The 20,254-nt window shown below is 40.9% G+C and overlaps 1 protein-coding gene across 1 annotated transcript; it reads left to right on the top strand.

The window, feature by feature from the left end:
- On the top strand, nucleotides 1-19,916 carry DPH5 (diphthamide biosynthesis 5). Its single transcript, XM_066192351.1, is given in 9 exon segments — nucleotides 1-188; nucleotides 190-324; nucleotides 326-473; nucleotides 3,557-3,681; nucleotides 6,939-7,047; nucleotides 16,360-16,480; nucleotides 17,400-17,439; nucleotides 18,482-18,585; nucleotides 19,485-19,916. Coding segments are annotated over 9 exon segments (1,194 nt in total). The 3' UTR covers nucleotides 19,709-19,916.
- Nucleotides 19,917-20,254: the final 338 nt, after the last annotated feature.

Raw genomic sequence — 20,254 nt, forward strand, 5'->3', positions numbered from 1 at the left:
ATGCTGTGGCCGCTGGCGACCGGCACCGCGGGGACACCGCCCGGAGCGGGCCTGCCCGCCGCTGCCATAACCCGCCTGCGGCCCGGGACTACAACTCCCGGCCGCCCCTGCGCCCCGACCGCGCCGCGGGCAGCCGGGAGCCGGGCGAGAGGAGCCGGGAAGCGGGGAGCCGGGAGCCGGGCGAGAGGAGCCGGGAAGCGGGGAGCCGGGAAGCCGGGGGCCGGGCTGTCCCCGGAGCTGCGGCCGGGTCCCGGCGAGCGGTGGGGCGTGCGGAGCCCCGGCTGTCCGCGCTTCCGTTTCCCTGCCCGGGCCGGTGTTGGCTCGGGCGCTGCCCCAGCATGCTGTACCTGGTGGGGCTGGGCCTGGGGGATGCCAAGGACATCACGGTGAAGGGGCTGGAGGCCGTGCGGCGCTGCCGCAGGGTGTACCTGGAGGCCTACACGTCCGTGCTCACCGTGGGCAAGGAAGCTCTGGTAGGTCTGGCCGCAGGGCCCGAGGCCTCCGGTGCCGGGGCCGTGTGGGGCTGGGGGGTCCGTGGGAGAAATCAGCGGTGCCCGCTCTCGGGAGAAATGTACGTGACCTTCACGTACTGTGTTTTATAGGAGAACTTCTTCTGCTACCTTGCAAGAAGACTGCAGCAAAAATAAAATGTTCCTTTCTACCAACTGTTGGCACTAGTTTTCATCTCAAAACCTACCAATATGTGCAGACCGTGACATACTGGAGGATTTGGTTAGAAAGTGTCTAATCTGTTGAAAAACACAAAAAATAAACCCCAGAAGTCATACCAGAAAAATACATGTTTTGAAGGCCTACGCCTCTGTATCAGCCTGAGGTGTTATGGCATGCCTGCTGGGAATGACAATTTGATTGTCTCACGTTTCCACGTGGGCCAAGCTGCCTGAGCATGTTGGCATTCCCAGAACAGGCACAGTCAGAGATGGGCTGGTGGACAATGGGGAGATAAAGTTTCCATCATGGGAGACAAGGGTAGTAAAAATGAGCAAATTGTAACTCTGAGGACGGTCATAGAAGGATGACGTTTAATGCTGAAATAATACCAAAAAATAGCATAGCTGCCCACAGACCAGAGATGTTGCCTCTGAATAAGCTGATGCTCTCTGAGTCTTGGGTGCTGTATGGCCACAGTGTACCTGTATGCAGAGCTGCATGTACATAGAGCATGTGAGACTTTCAGCTTGTAATCAGCATTTCACGGTTTCCATGTAGAGGGTAGGCTAGAATGCTTGGAGCATCTCTGGCCTATCTGCTGTGTGAAGACATGCTCTGTGGTTTATGTTTCTTTTCAGTGCATTGAAGTCTAAATTGTAGTCAGTCCGTTCAAAACAAAAGGTTCTTCTCTGTGGTTGTTTGATAGTTGGAAAACTGCTAAATGGAAAGCATCACTTGGAGATTTTTACTTTTCAAAATGAGCATTTGCTATCAAAAGAAAAATTAATGGATTCCTATCCATCTGAAAATAAAACACTGAATGGCAGGAAAATGCTAACAATTTTTGATGTGGTTATTTTGGATTTTCTTGTCATATATTTCTTACTGCTTTAAGTCTTTTGCAAACCTTGAAATGCCAAAGATGAGATAACTGGGGAAAAAAGATCAATAAAAACAAAGTAAAAATGTTGTCTTACCTAAAACACCTAAGAGGGAATATAGGAGTTAATAACCAAGTAAGTGTTTATAATACAGCCTGGTTTACATACAAGTGACAGTGCTGAATAGTTTATTTACTGATCTGAAGGTCAGTCTCTCCTAAGTGCCACGAAAAATTAGATGAAAACTCTCAGGAAGTAAAGAGCACATCTTTGCTTGCAGAGACTTCCCAGAAATCCTCCTGTCTTGATGGTATTAAAATCAGGTCATAAGATTCAAATGGCAAGGCTTGCTTGTTTATTGGCTTGGCCTAAAATGTTTGTTTAAAGTTACTTGATGTTGACCATCCAAGTTGGCCCTGAGTTTGGTGAAAGACCTGTTTGGACCCGGTAACCTCCCAGTGAGCCCAGATATTACTTTTTATGTATTCTCTACTTAGCATGCTTTGATTAGCATTGTGGAGCAGTCTCAAAGCATGCAAATAGATTCCCTTGGATGAAGGCAAGCTGTGTGTTCCTGGGACTGCACCCAGTCTGTTCTGGAGCATGCGTTTGCTCACAGCGCTGGGCCAAAGGCAGCCTGCTGCAATGGCAGCTCGTGGAAAGGGATGTGTGGTGTTGTTATGGAGTGCTCTCCCCTTCTGCTGATGTGCATCTGGGCTGAGGTGATGAAAACCTAGTGCAAACCTGTGGGGCGTCAAAATTTGCCGTAGTTGGCTTAGTACAGATCTCTGCATTGCTCCAGGGTGACTGCCAATGGTTCCGAATCACAGATGCAAGATTTGCTTACACATTTATTTGGTCCCCTCTCTGGCGAATCTGTACAGGTTGCGGTCTGTTTCACAAGGAAAATAATATCCTGATTTTATGGAGTTAGGAAAACCTACCCTAAAACGGGCAGAAACTCATATTTAGGAAAGGGAACTTGGTAACAGAAGTCCCATACCTGTTACTCTTACTATGGGATGGATTTTTTTATGGAAGCACCACTCCACTTCTGTACAGGTATGATAGTTACTCTTATCAATTCACTGTTCTGAAGTCAGAGAAAAACCTTTCTGGGCAGTTTTATCAATTTATTAATATTTGTAATACCACATGTAATTGCTTACTACTACTTAGAACAAAAATACCTTTCTTGGTCTTAGCCCTGGAAAAAAACTTTAATCATGTAAAGAGCATGTAAAATACATGGTGACACAACATGGCAGATGTTTTCAGTGTGATCAGACAACATGTTCTAGAACTAACTGAAGTTTCATTTACATGTGCGAAGTTGATTCTGGAAATTTAAAACATTTAAAATGTACAAAGAGACACAATGATTACTGAGGTGCTGAAGAAAAATTAAGGACATGATCAAATACATGTTTACCTGTATACTTGGTAAAGTACTTCTTAAAGAGAACTCAAGATGAAGGATTAATATGAAGTCATTCCTTAGATGTGGTTAGCTAAAACGTACTAAGGAAAAATCTGAGAGAACAGGTTGTGGTGTAGCTAGTGAGGTATTTTTATCTGGTTTGGTGCCAGTATTGTAAGTAGCCTAAGACCTGTGCTCAGGCTGTGAGAGGAGATGCCTTACAGCAGCAGGCTAAATTAACTCTGCCTGGAGTCCACCCAGGTACCCTCAGTGTGCAGGTGTGGCTGAGCTGCTTTAGGTGCAGCTCCTCAACTGACACAGAAAGCATGGAAAACCAAGTCAGTATCAGGAGAAAGTTCACATTCACTATTTTTTATCAGCTCAGGAGCTGCTTTATGGAAAGCTCAGGTGTTCTTGCAAGCAGAGGTGAGGTTCTCCAAGACATGGGGCAGGCTGCTGTGGAGAATAAGGAAGTTACCCGTTCCAGTGTCCATTGGCTGTGTTCCTCAGCGAGCTCCCAGAGAGATACAAAAACATTCCAAAGTGTCTTATTTTCATGTTTTTTATTAATTTCAATTTCTAGGAAGAATTTTATGGAAAAGAACTGATTTTGGCTGACCGAGAAATGGTGGAACAAGATGCAGATACCCTTTTAAAAGAAGCTGATGTTTGTGACATCGCATTTCTTGTGGTTGGTGATCCTTTTGGGTAAGACAGCAATGCTTTAATTATTGCTGTAGCTTCACCACTCCTTTTTTTCCAATAGGAAGAAGCCAACTCTGCAACTGTAATTCTTTATAAGGAAATTGATTTTCAGACCAGAAACACTTTTTATGTCTGTATATTCCTTATTGTATTAAACATATACTTACAGTTGTCTTCACTTTATCTTGCTTTAGAGTTTCCTTGCCCAGATGTCCATTATAGATAGGAATGTGGACCCTCCAGGATTTATGAATCTCCTTATGCAGATACTTATAATTTCATTTATCATTTTATTCTCTGTGCTACCTTTTATAACAAATGCTTTGCCTCATGATTTGTCTGCTAACAGAAGAAATTCTATATTATCACATAAATAAGAAATGTGCTGTTTTAGGGGAATATTCTTTTTGTTCCTATTTGTACTTATAAACTGCAGCATTTATACTCAGTTGTTTTAGAATCAATACAGATTATTTGTTGTATCATCTGCTTTAATATATGCTAGGTTTTAAAATCACTTATGTCGTTATAAATGTCTTCTCATGTTGGTTTATTAGGTCTTTTGTTTCCACTTTTTATTCCTGCTGGAAATACAGTCTTTTTCTATGAGCAGAAGGATCTCCTTCTGTCTCTTTGGTCAGGCATCATCAATCTGTAATGTCAAGCCATGCAGAAGAGCTTTTCGTCTCCAGCTGGTGATGCAAGATTTATACCACAGTGTTAAGGGGCACAAGAAAAATGAAATCTGAGCACCTTATTTGTGAGGGAAAAAATGGAGTTTATGAAAAAAGGAGCAATGTGCACATCTGTCAAAAGCGGATAATTTATGTAATAAATTAATACAGGTTGAAGGCAATTGGCAAGAGAATATTATATTAAACTAATTAGGGGCACATGACCCTGTATTTCAGAAATGTTAATTATACTTGCAGTCCATAGTTACATTAAAACTGACATTCATGCAGATCGTGGAGCCATGTTACCTGTACCCTTGTGCTCTGCTCCACTGACTGATACAAGTACACAAGATGAAATAAACAAACTACATGGACTGAAATGTAGCTGCTACTTGTAAGCAGTACTCTGATCTGCCTCAGTTATCATTAGTTTCAATGTCAAAATACTTCACTTCTGGTCAACATACTACATAACGGTTAAAAACTACCCTTTTTTTGGAATGATTTGCTTCTCTCTAAATGTTTATGTTCTTAGCTCTTACTAGAGCAGCTAGAACTGCTTCTGTGCTCACAAAGAACCCTAAGGATTTAGGAGCTTGTGAGGTTGCTAGGACAGAGTACTGAATGTTTCTGTCCTAAGAGAGGCCAGAGGGCAGGAGGATAGAAGCCACTTAGCTGGTCACAAACTTTCAAGTATATTTGCAGGTGAGCAGAGTACTTGGCAGCCACAGGAAATGCCAGGTGTTGGTGGTTAATGGTTAAAGCAATAAAGCAGGCTGTGCCCTGTCATCCTCACTGTTCTCTGCAAGTTTTTATCTGTGTATGTGGTAACACCCATGGATGTGCTACAAGAGCCTGACAACTTTAGTAGTACAGTGGAAAATCCACCACTCTAGGCTGGTGTTAATATTCATATTATTGCTACCCATAAAACTTAATGTCTGTGTCAGTGACAGAAAGTACTGCTGTAGTTTTGGCTGTGGAGGGATGATTCCATGAAACTTTTCCTGGTATTAGCTGAATGCTCATAAGGGCGCTTCTGCCCTTAGCTACAGTCATTATAGACAGATCTACTGGGGGAAAAAAAAGTACTGGCTGCAGCAAATTTCAGTGAATAAAGCCAGCTGATCCCTTGGTCAGTATTAGCATAACCACAAAATCCTCCAGTGCTCCTTGTCCTTTGTTTGTGCAGGGAATAACACAGCGCTGTAAAACCAATCTCCTCTTCTCTTAGAGTAGACGTTCTTAAATCACCTTTGCTTCTGGAAGTCAGGAGCAATGTTTGTGTAGTAACTAAAGTATTGGCTCAGATCACTTTACTGCCTTCTCCTAGGTCTAGGATCCTGTTTGTTTAAGGGTTTCAGATTTCCCAAATTCACATTCCTCATTTTTTTTTTCTTCCACTGAAATTGATTTCTTTTTTAAAATATTGATCTTTACAGCCTTGCCAGCTGCTGCCGCATTTGTGTTCCAGTCTGAAGCACCTGATCTGCTGACTGGGTGCTGGTCAAACACACAGCATCGAAATTATCAGGCTAAAACCAGGGGAATTCTGCTAGAGTAACTGAACAAGGCCAGGGTGAAAGCAATTTTCCTAGTTCATTGTTCTGATGGCCATATGTTGTTTCTTTCCTTTCTTCTTTGGAATGGCTACACAGAAGTGTGTGGTATGTCTTGGGAATGGGATGTCTAAGGTCATTGATCAGGTTTGATAAATTTAGGCAAGGGTAGGTGCATTTTCATATTTCACATACAAATAAGCATACATACAAGCAAAATACATATGTAAACATTGTTGCAGTTCAATTATTTGCTCAATCTGTGTGTACTGACCATTTTAGAAGGGCTCCAATCTCAACTGCTAACTGCAAACCCAGTAATTCTTGCAGCAGTCAATTACTGCAAGGTGTTTATTGAGCCTTAGACCTGGAGCTCTGTTTGAAACTACAATATTCTTAACTCTTTCTGAATAAACTTGATCACTCAGATTTAGGCATTGTTAATTTAAGTAATCTGGGTTAAATATTATGAAAATTGATTCAGTCTAAGGCTGTTTTTTCTAAGTAAATGTGTAGTTCACCTCTGTCTGTTCAGAGTTCTTGTCTGTGCGTGGGCTTTCCTGGCACACACTGGTGCAGACGGGAGAGGGCCTGGCTGTGCAGCCAGTAATGAAATCCTGGAGTTTTGTGGAAGTTTGTGCCAAACAGAGTTGGCAGTTCAAGGCATGTTCAACAGACACCTGCAGAAGACAAAGGATACATGGAAATTTCCTTTTCAAGTACTTGCCAAGGCTACTTTACAAAGTAACAGTTGTAATAGTGTTACAGTTTTAAAGATGCCAGAAAGCGGCAAAGAGCTGTACCATGCTGAGGTTGCGGACATTTCAGCTGGGGAGGATGACATATGGAAGCCTTACTGGAGTTTTTATTTTCCTGTAACCACTAGGATATTGTTGCCATTTTGCCACCTCTGCATTGTCCTTGTTGTGAAGGGTTTAGTTTTATTTCAAAACAAACTATAGTGCTAGTAACACTTGGTAACATCATGTTTTCAATGTTTAATTCTTTCCTTTTCTTGCCACAGGGCCACAACACACAGTGATTTAGTGTTACGTGCAGTAAAATTGGGGATTCCTTACAAGGTCATTCATAATGCTTCAATAATGAATGCAGTGGGCTGCTGTGGTTTACAGGTAATATTTTTGTGTGTACATATGTTATTTTACAAGTGCTAAGCTTAGAATTGGTGAGCTCTTCAACTGCTGTGGCAGTGCATGTTGCAATCCCAACTTTGAAGATCTGCACCAACTGCACACTTAATGTTACAATTTTTTAACACTTCCTTTTAGCATGCCACATGTCAGCAAAAGCTTCTTTTGATGAGCTCATATGAAAATGAATAGTAACACTTGTGTTCTTCTCTGCTTTCTGACTTCCTTCTGCCCCAGGAGCCTTGGGTGTTTAAAGCTATTTTACAGATAAAGTTTTGCTCATGTAGGCTTCCTTCTACTACTGATGGTAGCATCAGGTATCAGGTAATACTTGATGTTTATTCTTAAATAAGGTTGTTACCCTGTAGAGAACTATGCTGATCTTGTCATATAAGAAATACATGCACAAGGCTGCATATATGTCCAACTCAGATCATAACTAATTCCAAAGTCTTGAATATGGTGCACTCTTTCTCTAATAAATTTGATCTGTCCCCACATTCTGCCCATGTGATGAGGGAGGAGAGATTTGCCTAGCCAAGGACTTGTAAAACAAATGACAGTTTTTGTGCATCTTGAATGGCTAAAGTAGAAAAGGCCTACTGTTCCCCAAGAAAATACTTCCTTTTACACGTGTAGGTCCATTATTACTTTTACTGCATGAAAGATATTGTGGCAGTGTATCAATCATAACTGATCACATATTAATGAGATGATGCTTCCCCCTCTTGTTTTCATTCATCACTCTAACATAGAAGCTGCCCTCCCAAGGTTCAGAATGGTTCCCTGTGTATGTAACCCCTAAACCAAGTTCCCGCTTTATGAAAGCCAAAAGCAAGCACAGGAATGTAAATGTACTACAGACAAGTTGGGGGTTTGAACAATAACTTTCCATCACTGGAGGAGGAATTCTTTCCTAGCAGTACACAAAAGAACACAATTTATTTTAATTTCAGCAAGCGCCTGGTACCTTCAAATTTCCACTGACTAACTCAAATACTCCAAACTCCATTCAAATAATAATGCTGGCCAACAGCAGAAAATCTGTTGTGATGAGTTTGGGTATTATGTTTGGTTTTGATCAGAAATCTGAGTGCCCTCTTTGACCTGGCTCAAAACCAATGCACTGACACCTGTCCCGTTAGCTGATGCTAAATGGAATGCTGCACATCATTCACACTCTTTATAATTCTTCTTGTGAGCACTTTCTTAGTGATACCTGCCTATTGCTGCAAGACTTGGGCAAAATTGTCTTTTAGGAAGGAAATAGGCTTCTTGGTGTCTAAAATCTACATGTACAGCAGACAGAGAGCAGCTGTCGCCCGACTGCACCTACTGGGGTGGGCAAAACAAGAGTTGTGGCTGGGGCTCACCCTTCCCCTTTTGACTTGATGGTGGTGCCAAGTTTGCTTCTGCTGTCAGGCTGTTGACAAGTAGTTTCCACTACTTGCTGTCTTTTTTACTGTTCTCTGACATTCATTAGGAAGGAAGATGCAAGGCCCAAACAGTTTTTAAAGTTTTCTGGAAGTTTGCCTCCCCCACAATTCAGCCAGGCATAGGAAGGAGGAGTACAGAACTTTTAGGTTAGTTGGAAACCTAATGTGAGTATACTATAAACAGTCCATAAGGTTATTCACATATGCAGAGTTTTGAAGATTAGATTGCTGTTTCCTTATCCTATGCTGAAGGGAGCAGACCATAAAGGAAATGTGATGTTATTAACTCTGGCATTAGTCCCCTTTTCCATTCTGGCTTGGGAGGGGCGGCCTTCTCCTAAGTCAACATTCCTGTTGTCATATAAGGCATTTTAGGAAATGGTGATTGTGTTACCAGGCAGAATGTAACCAGTTGTATGTTTAATTCTTGATTGCTCCTTACTGGCATGAACAGCAAGTGAGGTGTATCTTACAAAAATACAGCCTTTGATTAGCTTGAGTTGTGTTGGAAGTTTATAATTTCTTTCAAAAGCCTTTGAGTTTATGACTGTCTCCTGCCATCAATTTAGTTTTGGAGTTACTGTGTCTCAAATTGTAAAGTTCCTGTCTGGTATAGGAGGGATTCCTCTTTTGCTTCACCACAGAAAAGGCTTTGCTTTTTTTTCTTGTTTTAATCTGATTGTGATACAAACTCTCTCTCTTTCTTAGTAGAGAAAAACAGGAAACACCTTTATACGCCGTTCAGAGAGCCATGTGCGTAGTGAGCTGGAACTGCTGATTAGGCCGTCAGTGAAATGCAGCTACAGCACAGTCTGGTCACAAAAGAGCCTCTCTGGTCAACAGAGCAGTGTTTCTGTGCAGCCAACAACACTCTGGTACTGTGCAGTTTTCCTGTACAGTGATTCAGTGAAGTTGGTAGAGCATCAGTGATGGTTTGTTACCTTCATTCCATAGCTGTAGTTCTTGCCAAATAATAAAGAGGGCTGCATATCTAATTAAAAGTCCTTTATTTGAATTATCTTACTCATGTAACAGAATTAGCAAAGCTCTTTTGGAAAACTGCAAAAAGAGTGGGGTTTTAATTTTGAAAATTTAACTTCTTGGAAGCTCTCAGAGATTGATTAACTGTGATGGGACAGTATAATTTAGCAAAGTGGTAGTGTGACTGTGCATAAGGCTCTGTGACTTGCTGTGCCTCTCTTACACTGTTTTTGCTGTGCTTCACTGTACCAGATTTTTTCTTTCCAAGGCTGAAGAAGCTGTTTTCCCTTAAAAACAAATGAATATGATTATGGTAGAGAAGCCAAGAAAAGTGCTCCTGTGTCAGTGCCTCTTAGCATGTTCTCTGCAGGTTCACCTCCCTTGTCTGGAGTCTGCCATGTGGGTGTGTTTGTCACTCTGACTGTTTGTTGTAGTGGGGCACAACCACCAGTGAGAACAGTCAGGCACTTTGATATCTGCACAGACTGCCAGGGGTGGACAGGCTTTACCTGTGCTCCCCGCTCTCAGTTTTTCAGAACAGGGCTGACTGCTAAGGCTTTTAGCAGTAGAATAAAGAGGCAGGAGACTGAGGATCTCTAATTTGCATATTTCTCCTTCCTTTCTAATGTGCATGACACCTGGGTTGGTTTGGGAAGGTCACTGGCCAGAGTGGTGCTCTAAGGACAAAATTCTCTCTGACCCAGTGCTGGTAATGTGTCTTTGAGGTAGAACTATTGCTGGTGAAACACATCCAGAAGATTCTGCAGCATGCTGACCTGTGGTGCATGTGAAGGAATGATGCAACTTGAAATGGCTTGAGATCACAGCATCAACATAAAGAGAAAAGATTGAGAACTGAAGTGCAAAGCTGGAGGCAAGTCACAGGGTGAGATAAAAGGCTAAAATGAGATGCTCATTTCTGAGTGGCACTCGTTTTGAAAGCATTTGGTTGGGTAGCTAGGAAAAAAACATGTTATAGCAAAGAGCTGCCTTTGTTTTAAGATGTACCCACTTTCCACCTGAATAGCTTCAGAACAAACATCTGCATGTGCCCTTCTTTCTTTCAGTGACGCATCTCGGGTTTTTTACTTGCAGTCCACTTAATTCTTGTAAGACAATTACAGTTATAATAACAAATAGCTTTTCTGCTAGCAGGTGATCACTTAAATGCAAAAGCAATGCTTACTGTGTTATTTTTGAGTTTCTACTAAACAGGTGAGTACATTTCCAGTGTCAAGTTGAAAAATACTACTTAAAGATGAAGCTGAAGGATGCTGTCATTAATTACTGTGCTCATAGTATAGTCAAATAGAAAACCTGCAGTGACTGCAGGAGTGGAGCCTCTGAGTCCCACCCCCTCTGTGTGCCTTAATCTTCAAAAACACTCTTTGCTCCAACAGGAGGGACTTTACACAAAATGACTGTTAAATTGTTTTTCCATCACTGATTTTTTTTCAGTTACTGCCAGCTTCTGAGCCTTTAAGAAGTTAGTATTCATTTCTCAAGCCAGTTAAAGGTTAAATCAGTGCTAGTCACACTTCTTCATTATTCACCATTGCTGTCCAACTTAGTGCCATTTGTCTCCAGCAAACATGACCTAGAAACATCTATTTAATCAGGTTTGGGGTTTTGTTTATTTTTTTTTTCTTTTAGATATCTTCATTCCATATAAGTAACCTGAGTCACCTTCAGGGCAGGAAGGAAACATTGCTTGATATTGATGGAAAGACTCTTAGAAGGTTTTTAAAGATAAGGTGACATTACCTTGAGGGACAAATCCCCTCCTATTCAAGTTTGCTTTCTCAGTATTTTGATAGCTGAATTTTGTTCTGCTTGTGGAGTGGCTGTTTCCTAAGCAGATCCAAGAGGCAGCCAAAGCAAAATATGCTTGTCCCTTCAACTGATTTGATGTGATCTGTCTCAGCTGCCTTCTGAAGACTGCAGTGACATGGAGTGGGTTTCCCTCAATCAAATGTGTTTTCTTCACAGTTCCTTTTTCTCTGGCATGTACTAAGGGGACTGGAAGTTTTTAGGACAGCTGGGCCAATCTCTTGGCTTGCAGTACACAAAGGAGTCAAAGCCACATATATGTGAATGGTAAAACATTTCAGTTTCATATGGAGGTTCTCATGAGAGGCATTTGAAGTTGCCAAAAGCCTGTGATACTAAATAAGGTAGTGTAAAGAGCTAGAGCTAGGCTTGTGGTTGATTCATATGACCAATTCCAAGCAAAAACAAAGATTGAGTGATTCCTGCTACCTCTTTGTTGACAATCACACTACTTCTTAAGCTGCTATCAAGCAACAATATATAATACAGAGAACAGTAGAAGCCCTTTTATTTGATGCATATGGTCCGGAGGGTTGTTAACAAGTTAGGGAGAATAAAGGGAAAATCCTGACTCAGGTTCCTTATCTTTGAGGATGGACATTCCATAGCATCACATCAGAACCCCTATGACAAAGATAAAGTATGTCGTAGCTTTTCTGAGTGTGCTGATTGGGATCTATTGGGCAGTAACCTGGGATAATGCAAAGTGCTCTGCAGCCTCTAAATCCTTTGAGCAATAGTCTTAGGAGAAAAAGCCTGTTAGTTCCTACCAGTGGCTTGTGATTAGGCTGAGAAGAATCTGAATTTCCATAACTCGCCTGTGCTGTGAGAGCTATCTGCAGTGTAACCTGTGACCAGAACATAGCTCCGTGGCATTTCAGCCCTACAGGGTCTCAGGTGTTTGGTTGTGTATGGTGGCAGGTCTGAAGAATGCAGTAACTCCTTTTTTTGGGGAAGAATCCCAGATATGTGACCAGCTCTGAAGCTATTTGAAATGTTAGAAAAGGAGGTAGGTTCATAAGTGAAAAATTGCTGTGTCACCATTGAAGCTGATACAGCAATAATTCTGGTAAAGATGCTGTAAAAATAGATGTCTGTGTTTTGAAATGTTTGCTTCTTGGTTTCTCTGCAGCTGTTGGCTAACTGACCTTTAATATTATTTTGTGTCTTCTCTCCTGCTTGCTTTAGTACTTTTTAGAGGGGATGGTGGATCTTCCTTTTTTAATTTCCCTATTTAGTCTCAGCTTGTTCCGTCTTTTGTGCCCTAAATTTTTGTGGTGATTAACCACACCACTATTTCAAGTGAGGACAATTGATCAGGACAGTTTCAGATATCTGATATCATTCAGACTGGTCTTTAACAAAGTAGCTCAGCACTTCCATTGGAATTCCACTTTCATGAAGACTTTCCAAGGTGAAATCACAGTACAGCACCTTTTCGTTCACAGTTCATTCTGGCCTCTCAATTTGAAATCAATTCTGCTTGTATAAACAAGAAGTAAAATAAGAAATACCATTAATAGAAGGGTTAGAATACTAACAGAAATGAAGCACCCAAAGTTGTCAATCATTCTTTCATATCATGTGTGTAAATAAAATAGGAAGGTGTATCTTTTTCTGAGGTGATGTAACTGTGAGTTGAAGAACAGCTTTCTGCAGTATTTGGTGAGGCAGAAAACTCTAGCAGCAGGGCATTGCCTCAGAGTAGAGAGTTCTGGCTTCCTTTGCTGACCCGAGCTATTGCATTGCTAAATTTGAGTGCACAAAGTTTTGCTTAAGCCAGTTACTACTTGGGGGGAGGGTGCAGAGAAAGGGGTATTTCCAAAGACTGAGGTCTTTCAAAATTACCTTTTGAAAGTTTTCTGGTTTTGAGCAGAAGTTTGCTTTCCAAGCTGAAAACACAAAGTATCTGTCCAACCATTTCACTGCACCCCTTTGAAATTCTGGCAATTGTGCCTGACAGAATGTAGGCACTCTAACAAATCTGCTGCTCAGTGCAAGTGCAATGCCTGAGATGTTTGGGCTTGTAAAGAACACACATTGCCCACTCCTAAACCCCACCTGCTTCATGTAGAGTGCAGCACACACAAGTTTGCTGTGAAATTTCATTTGCTGTTGCCTCTTTAGAGCTGTGCCAGCCACTGTACAGCCTGATCCTGTCTCTGCAAACACACAGAGCTCATCTTCTTACTGAACTTGGGAACAGTCTCGAAGCATGGCAGTCATCCTTAGTTGTCTTGTAACACTCCTTGGATGTCAGACAGTCTGTTTCAGTGGAAAGCATGATTCCTGGAATTTTGGGACCCTCTTCGGCCTTTTATGGTTGGTGGAAAGAATGCTTTTTCATTTCAGTGGGTTTTGTCTTTAGTGGAGCTGCAGTCTTCTGTAACTCCTGAATCCTTAGGACAGTAGTGCAATTCTTGGCATTTACTGCTCTCTGTGCTGCAAGGCTTTTCTTGAAAGTCAAATACTTCATGCATGAGTTCAAGAGGTTGAAATTAGAACACAGCAGAGGAAACTAAATTAGGAACAAATTGAATTCTGCATGAGGTACAGGGAGAGCGTTTAAAGTGTAAGTTCTGATACGGTCATGTGTTCCTTCTTTAATGCAAGCTTGCCCTGATGTAGAGCAGTTCCTTTATTTGCTTAAATGTCACACATCTGCAGAGACCAAATACTGGATGAGAAAGAAATATTGGTTTGTGTCTGTAGAAGCGTTTGTAAGGTAACTGGTTATAAGTATTCAAGCACAATAGAGGTATCAACTTACTACTTCAGTTCCTCAGCATTTAGCTTGATGGTGTACCAGGGACTTTCCAAAGTAGTATTCCCCCTTTTTTAATTTTAAGTAAAAATATGTGTGCATTAATCCTAGGAAATCTGTTCTTCACAAGTTTAGTTAGTAGAAGGATGTAAACTGCAAAAGCACTTCTAGGAGGTTATTAAAATATGTCCCACTCTTATCTTACTGGTGTAGAAACTACTTCTATGCTTTCCAGGTGCTAAGAAAAGGGGTGTAATTTTTTGAGATTGTAAGTACAGTTTTCTGTGGTATCAATACTTCATGAAGGTGTTCTGAAGGTATTTCTACTGAATAGTCAGGCAATTTCCAACAAAAATGTTTCACCCTTTTTTGACATCCAGGCTTCAGTATTAATGCAAAACCCAGTAAACAAAGGGCAGATCAGTGAATGACTGGCAGGGCTTGTACAAAAAAGGATAACTTGCTTAACTTCTTGTTGGCAAAGAGGCTGGAGAATCTTTGTAATGAGTAATGGAAAAGAGAACGATAACAATCGGAACAAGCATGGTAGGGTATGAAGTTGAATGTCCAACTCATTCATAACATGTGGCAGAGTGGTTTAGGAGTTCTAATTCCCAACAAAATACCTCTCAGATAATAGTATTTTTCCCATTTCTTCACATCCTTTCCTTTCCTAAAGGGCAGAGGGAAGTTTTTCTTCCTTGGGTTATCAGAATACCAATGGGACAAGGTAAGATTTAAGGTTAATTGAGAACACTTTCTGTCCTGAACAAAGACTGCTGCTTTAGGGAAGTGGCTGCAGTGGTTTCAGGTGCTGATGGGAAGCACTTAGGTTGGTGTCAGACATTGCAGCACTTGTGGAAGATTGCAGGAATGCTTCCAGGGAGATTCAAGGTATCTTACTCCCAGATGCTCTAACAGTGAAGGGGAGAAAGAAAAACTTCTTGTACTAATAGTTTTTCTACAGATTTGGTACAAAATGGGAACGAGTTCTAGGCAGCCACATGAAAAACAGGCAAAGCATAGTTTGATTTTTTCCCCTCATTTTCTAGAACAGCCTTGAAATAGCTAGTAAGTTACATCAGGAGCAACTTAATTGGTTCAACCTGTATTTACTTTACTGGAAGAACCTTTAGGTTGTGAAATGTACACAGTATGTTCTTGTCCTTGTGCTAGAGTGAAATACTTAAAAGAGGAAATGTTTTCAGTTATATTCCAGGAGTCTTTGAATAAATTTTATCAGCATGAATGGTTAAAATTTGAGCTTTTGAAGGTAAACCTGTTTCTGCTGTGATTGAAGTTCTGCTCTACCAGCATAAAGGAGTTAAAGCCACAGCCTAATGCCACAGTAACAGAAGAATGTATAGGGGAATCCCCACATGGCACAGGGCTGCCAGAGCTGCTTCTACACTGGGTCCTCTGCCAAAGCATACATAGTGCCTTTGTCTCCTGTTGTGGGCTTGGAAAAGCAGTTTTTTCTTCCAGGAGTACAGAGAAAGTGGGAAGGGTAGTCCATGTAGCTGCTGTTTCTCTGGTGGGCTTGAGCAGACAGAATATTGGCAAGCTGTAAAATCCATCTGGGGTGGCCCCATTCCAGAGCTAAACAGACCAAAAGTGATGCATGGTTTTCCCCTGTTTCAGGGCAAAAACTACTTCCAAGCCAAATACTGCCTTAAGTTACATATGACTTTCACTTTTGCATCACCAGAGACGATTGGCAAGACTGTTGCTTCAAATGTCTTCATCAAGATGAGGGATTTACACTAAGGAATGTGTTAAGACTGAGAATAGAGTCAGTGAGTGTGCCTGACACAGAATCTGCTAGTAGCATTCTGCTAGCAATATTTTTACCATATGTGCATAGACCATGTTGTACCTCTCTGCTTCGTGCACAATCTGTCTTCAGATCTTCATATCCACTGTCTCCTTAGACTGTAACTTCTTTTGTCTGCTGGAGCTTCCATCTGCAGCATTTTAATATAAACACTACTGTATCAGTAGAATCAAAACATTGAATTATGGCATTATTCAAAGCTGTCTAACCTTAACCAAAGTAAGAAATAACAAATAATAATTTTGGTAATCTTACAAAGTTTTTGCCTTTAAAAGGACTTCAGAATTAAGTAACAATAGAAAGTTTATTTAAAGTTACTAATTATGCATTGTTAAAGTTACTGCAGTAAAATTTTTACAGGGAGTTAATGTCTTGGTCTTTAACATTATTGCATGCTCTTATTTTTTCTTATTGCACAGGTGTTTTACTGCATTTTCTCTGTTTTACAGTTGTACAATTTTGGAGAAACGGTTTCCATAGTGTTCTGGACAGATACTTGGAAGCCAGAGAGCTTCTTTGACAAGATTGAGAAGAACAGGCAGAACGGCATGCACACCCTGTGCTTGCTAGGTGAGCAGCAGCCACTCTCCTGCCTTTTAGTCTATGTATTGAGTGTTTACCCAACTGACCCGATCACCAGATAAGCAAATGTGACATTACAATGGTTTGTGCTGATAAACTTCTGAACTGAAAGTGACTTCATGGACGTAGAAGCAATTTGGAAAACTGGGCACTTAAAATCTTGGGGTTTTGCATTTTAACCCCTTTCATCTGAGTCACTTCGGTTTAGAAGTTGATTATGTAACAAGGAATACTTATTCAAAGTTAAAATGTATCCAGCTTTCAGCATGATAGTTTGGGGGTGGGGGGCATTTGAATACGGGTAACATTTGAATTCCTCTTGGAAAGATTATGGTCAGTTTGTTTCATAAAATTGCAGCTATGAGGACAGAGTCTTACCTACCTGACCCCTTCTCTATTTCAGTTTTGCCCAAATCCTTTTTTTTTTTTTTCCCATAACAGAAGCTTGTTCTAAATTTTGATTGGGACAGGAAGGAAGTGCTAACGAAAGTCAGGTTCCTGCATGGCAGTGATGTAATCAGTGTCGAGCAGTCAGACTGTTTCACCTTCTGTGATGTAATGTGCTCATAATTTAAGAGTAGTCCCATTGAACTGGTGTGCTCAAATGTGCTAGTATTTACTTATTTTATGGTACAAATATGACTATTTGTATATTTACCAGGGTTTTTATTTGGCTGTGTTGCTCTGGAATCTGTTGTTGGGTAAAATCACGTGCATAAAGTCATTGCAAAGGATTTTGAAATTAACTAACAGATGAAACAGTACAGTGTGATCCATATTCTAATAGCTAAATATAATAGTATTATAATATTAATAATAGCTAAAATGTTGTTAAAGCTTTACCTACATAGAAAACTAAGTAGGACACTTGTAGGGAACCTGTGTTTTAATGTGTTTTGTTCTACAGATATTAAAGTGAAGGAGCAGTCTCTGGAGAATCTCATGAAGTGAGTCACCATTTTGAAAATGCATAGAAACACACAGTGCCCATACAAAGGTTTTTTTGTACAAGCAAAAAAGGTTCTTTTCCCCTAATCTTATACTGATTTTACCTGCCTTCTCCTCTCGTGCTTCTTGATGGCCACTGTCTTTTGCTTCTTACAAGGAGTGAAACTCTTTTGTTCCTTGCAATAGGGTCTGGCTTTATTTACAGTAACTGAATGGAGTTGCAGCAGAACATGATCTTTTTTTGTGAGAAGCACTAAGTCAGAAAGGGGTAGGCTTTCCTCTTGGTGAATGAGATGTTATTTCTCTACTGTTCTGTCACCTCCTGAAACAGATTAATACCTGAAACAGTGTTCTAAATTCATTCTTCTGTACACTGGCTGGAACAGTGCAAAGTGCAGAGTACATAAAACCCTTCTTAAAGAGTTAAATAAGCAATATGCAGAAAATACTCTTATCCTCATTTAACTGTATTCAAAAAGCTTTTGCCACATCTTACTCATCTCTGCAATCTGTATGTTTTGACAGTGGTGAATATAAATGGCTCCTTTATACACATGCTGTAACTGGTCTAAATTACCATTTGTGAAGTCTCACAGTATCATTGAGGTTTGTTTATTCTGGAGGTTCAAAATAAAATCTGTTTGACTGAACCCACAGTTGGCAAAGAAAGCAGCATTTAAGAATATATTTCTAGTCTGTAATCATCTGTCTACAGGGCATTTAACAGAAAAACAGTTGTATGCCCTTGATTTAAGTCTAATGCATCCTTCAAGAGTAGCTGCAAAACCTGCATCTTCCTTCTAGCAGCTGAATTTGCTTTTAGGATCTAAATGATCTGGCAGCTGGAGCCCAGCTGTTTCACAGGTGTGGTGAGAGCACAACAGATTTCTGTATTCTTTAAAAATTTCACTTGAGCCTGGGAGCCTAGACCTGTTTAAGTTCAACCTGCTGGCCTACAGGTCTCTTGAAATAAGCTGTAGGATTGCTGGGGATAACAAAATGGGTTATATGTGAATTTTTTTTGCTTTTCCTTCCCTGCAGAGGAAGAAAGATTTATGAGCCACCACGCTACATGAGTGTGAATCAAGCTGCCGAACAGCTTCTTGCCATTATTCAAAACAGAAGGCTCCAAGGAGAAAAACCAGGTATGACTGCACTGCTTCTGTCCGCTACCACCCCTCTCCAGTCACACCTCTTGATAAGCCTCTGAACTCCCTTCCTCTGACTCCCAGAATTCTGCTCTGCAGTGGATTTGGGCTGCCTTAAATCCTGGTCACGAGCTGGATTTGGCCAAGCTTGAGCACAGCACAGTTCAGTGAGCATCCATGAAGGTGCACTGATGGCTCCAGTCAAAGCCTCCATCTGGAAACCCTGCATTGTTTCTATCCATGTGGAACTGTAAGCTCTTTGAGCCATTAGAGTTGCAGGAGGCAGAAGGATTCTGAGCATTTTAGATCAGTCAAGCTTCAAAAAAATCTCAGCTCTGTTTTACTTAGACTGGTCACACTCTGCTCTATGTGAACACCAGCAGGAACCTAGGTTAACCCAAAGGTGCAGAACTGTGATTGTCACCTTGAAGTCTTAATACTAGTCAAGTGCAAACTGTGAAATATCTATTGAGACCAAGGGTAAAATCACGAGGGTAAAAGGGTAATAAAGATGATAAAGGGTAAAAGCTAATAAAGATGATGCAGCTGTGTCACAGAATATTTTTCTAACAAATTCAGCTAGGTCTACTCCTCATTTAAAAAGTTTATTCCTTCAATACTGTTAGAATGAAAATCCCTTAATTTTCTCCTTTACATAGAATGAATCAGAAGCAGCAGTTTCCTCAAAGTGAACACAATTCCTGAATGAATTATTCTTTATGAACATCTTTATGCTTTATTTTCTTTTAAAAGCAAGTTTCTTTCTAGGCCACTCCAGTAATTTAATAATTGGAGCTTTAAGAAAGCAGTGTTAAGGTTTAAGCATTTTGAGTACTTTTTCCCTTATGTGAGGACCATTAGTCAATAAATTAAACATTTGATCTTCTTTCTTACAGGAATTACTGAAAACACAATTTGTGTTGGCCTTGCTCGTGTGGGTGCTCCAGATGAGAAGATTGCTTCAGGCACACTACAGGAGATGTCCACTGTGGAATTGGGTGCTCCACTACATTCCTTAATTGTTACAGGCACTATGCATCCTCTGGAACTGGAAATGCTTAAACTTTTCTCTGTAGATAGTTCCAGTTTTGAAAATAATGCATGTCAAAGGACTACTTAAATAAAAATGAGGCATTTACATTTTTATTCCATCTTTAATTCCATACCAGCATAAAAACTTGTCTAACTGTAGTTAGACTCTGTATTGCTTCAGAGGACAACGCTGCAGGAACATGGACCTGCTTTTACCTGAGGCTGCAAACTGCACCTGCTGCTATCAGCTCCTAACCTGCAGATACCTCAGAAACTTCTAAACCTTTGATTCAGGTCACTGACATCCACACCAGTCTTGGGCTGCTGACTAGGATGAGAAGAGTACCAGGTATCTGTGTGGCATCACTTGCTGTACTGCATTAACCAAACCTACTGCATAGATTGTTGCAAGTGCATTAGCTGTTAAATTTTGCCTTTCAACTTTGCAGAAACGCAGTTCTCTTACCAATGGAAAACATTAGTGTGCAAAACCTGTTAGGTGTGTGTCCATCTTTGCCTTGGGGGAGTAAATACAGACAGATGAGAATGCTCTAAACCGGTTTCCCTTCGGACAGCTGGTGACAGAGGGCGAGAAGCTGCACAGAATTTTGTTGCAACTTAAAATAGAATTGCA

The sequence above is a fragment of the Chamaea fasciata genome, unplaced genomic scaffold (genome assembly GCF_029207755.1).
Source record: "Chamaea fasciata isolate MVZ Bird 193981 ecotype frontalis unplaced genomic scaffold, bChaFas1.0.hap1 SCAF_10, whole genome shotgun sequence".
In the NCBI taxonomy this organism is placed as follows: domain Eukaryota; kingdom Metazoa; phylum Chordata; class Aves; order Passeriformes; family Sylviidae; genus Chamaea; species Chamaea fasciata.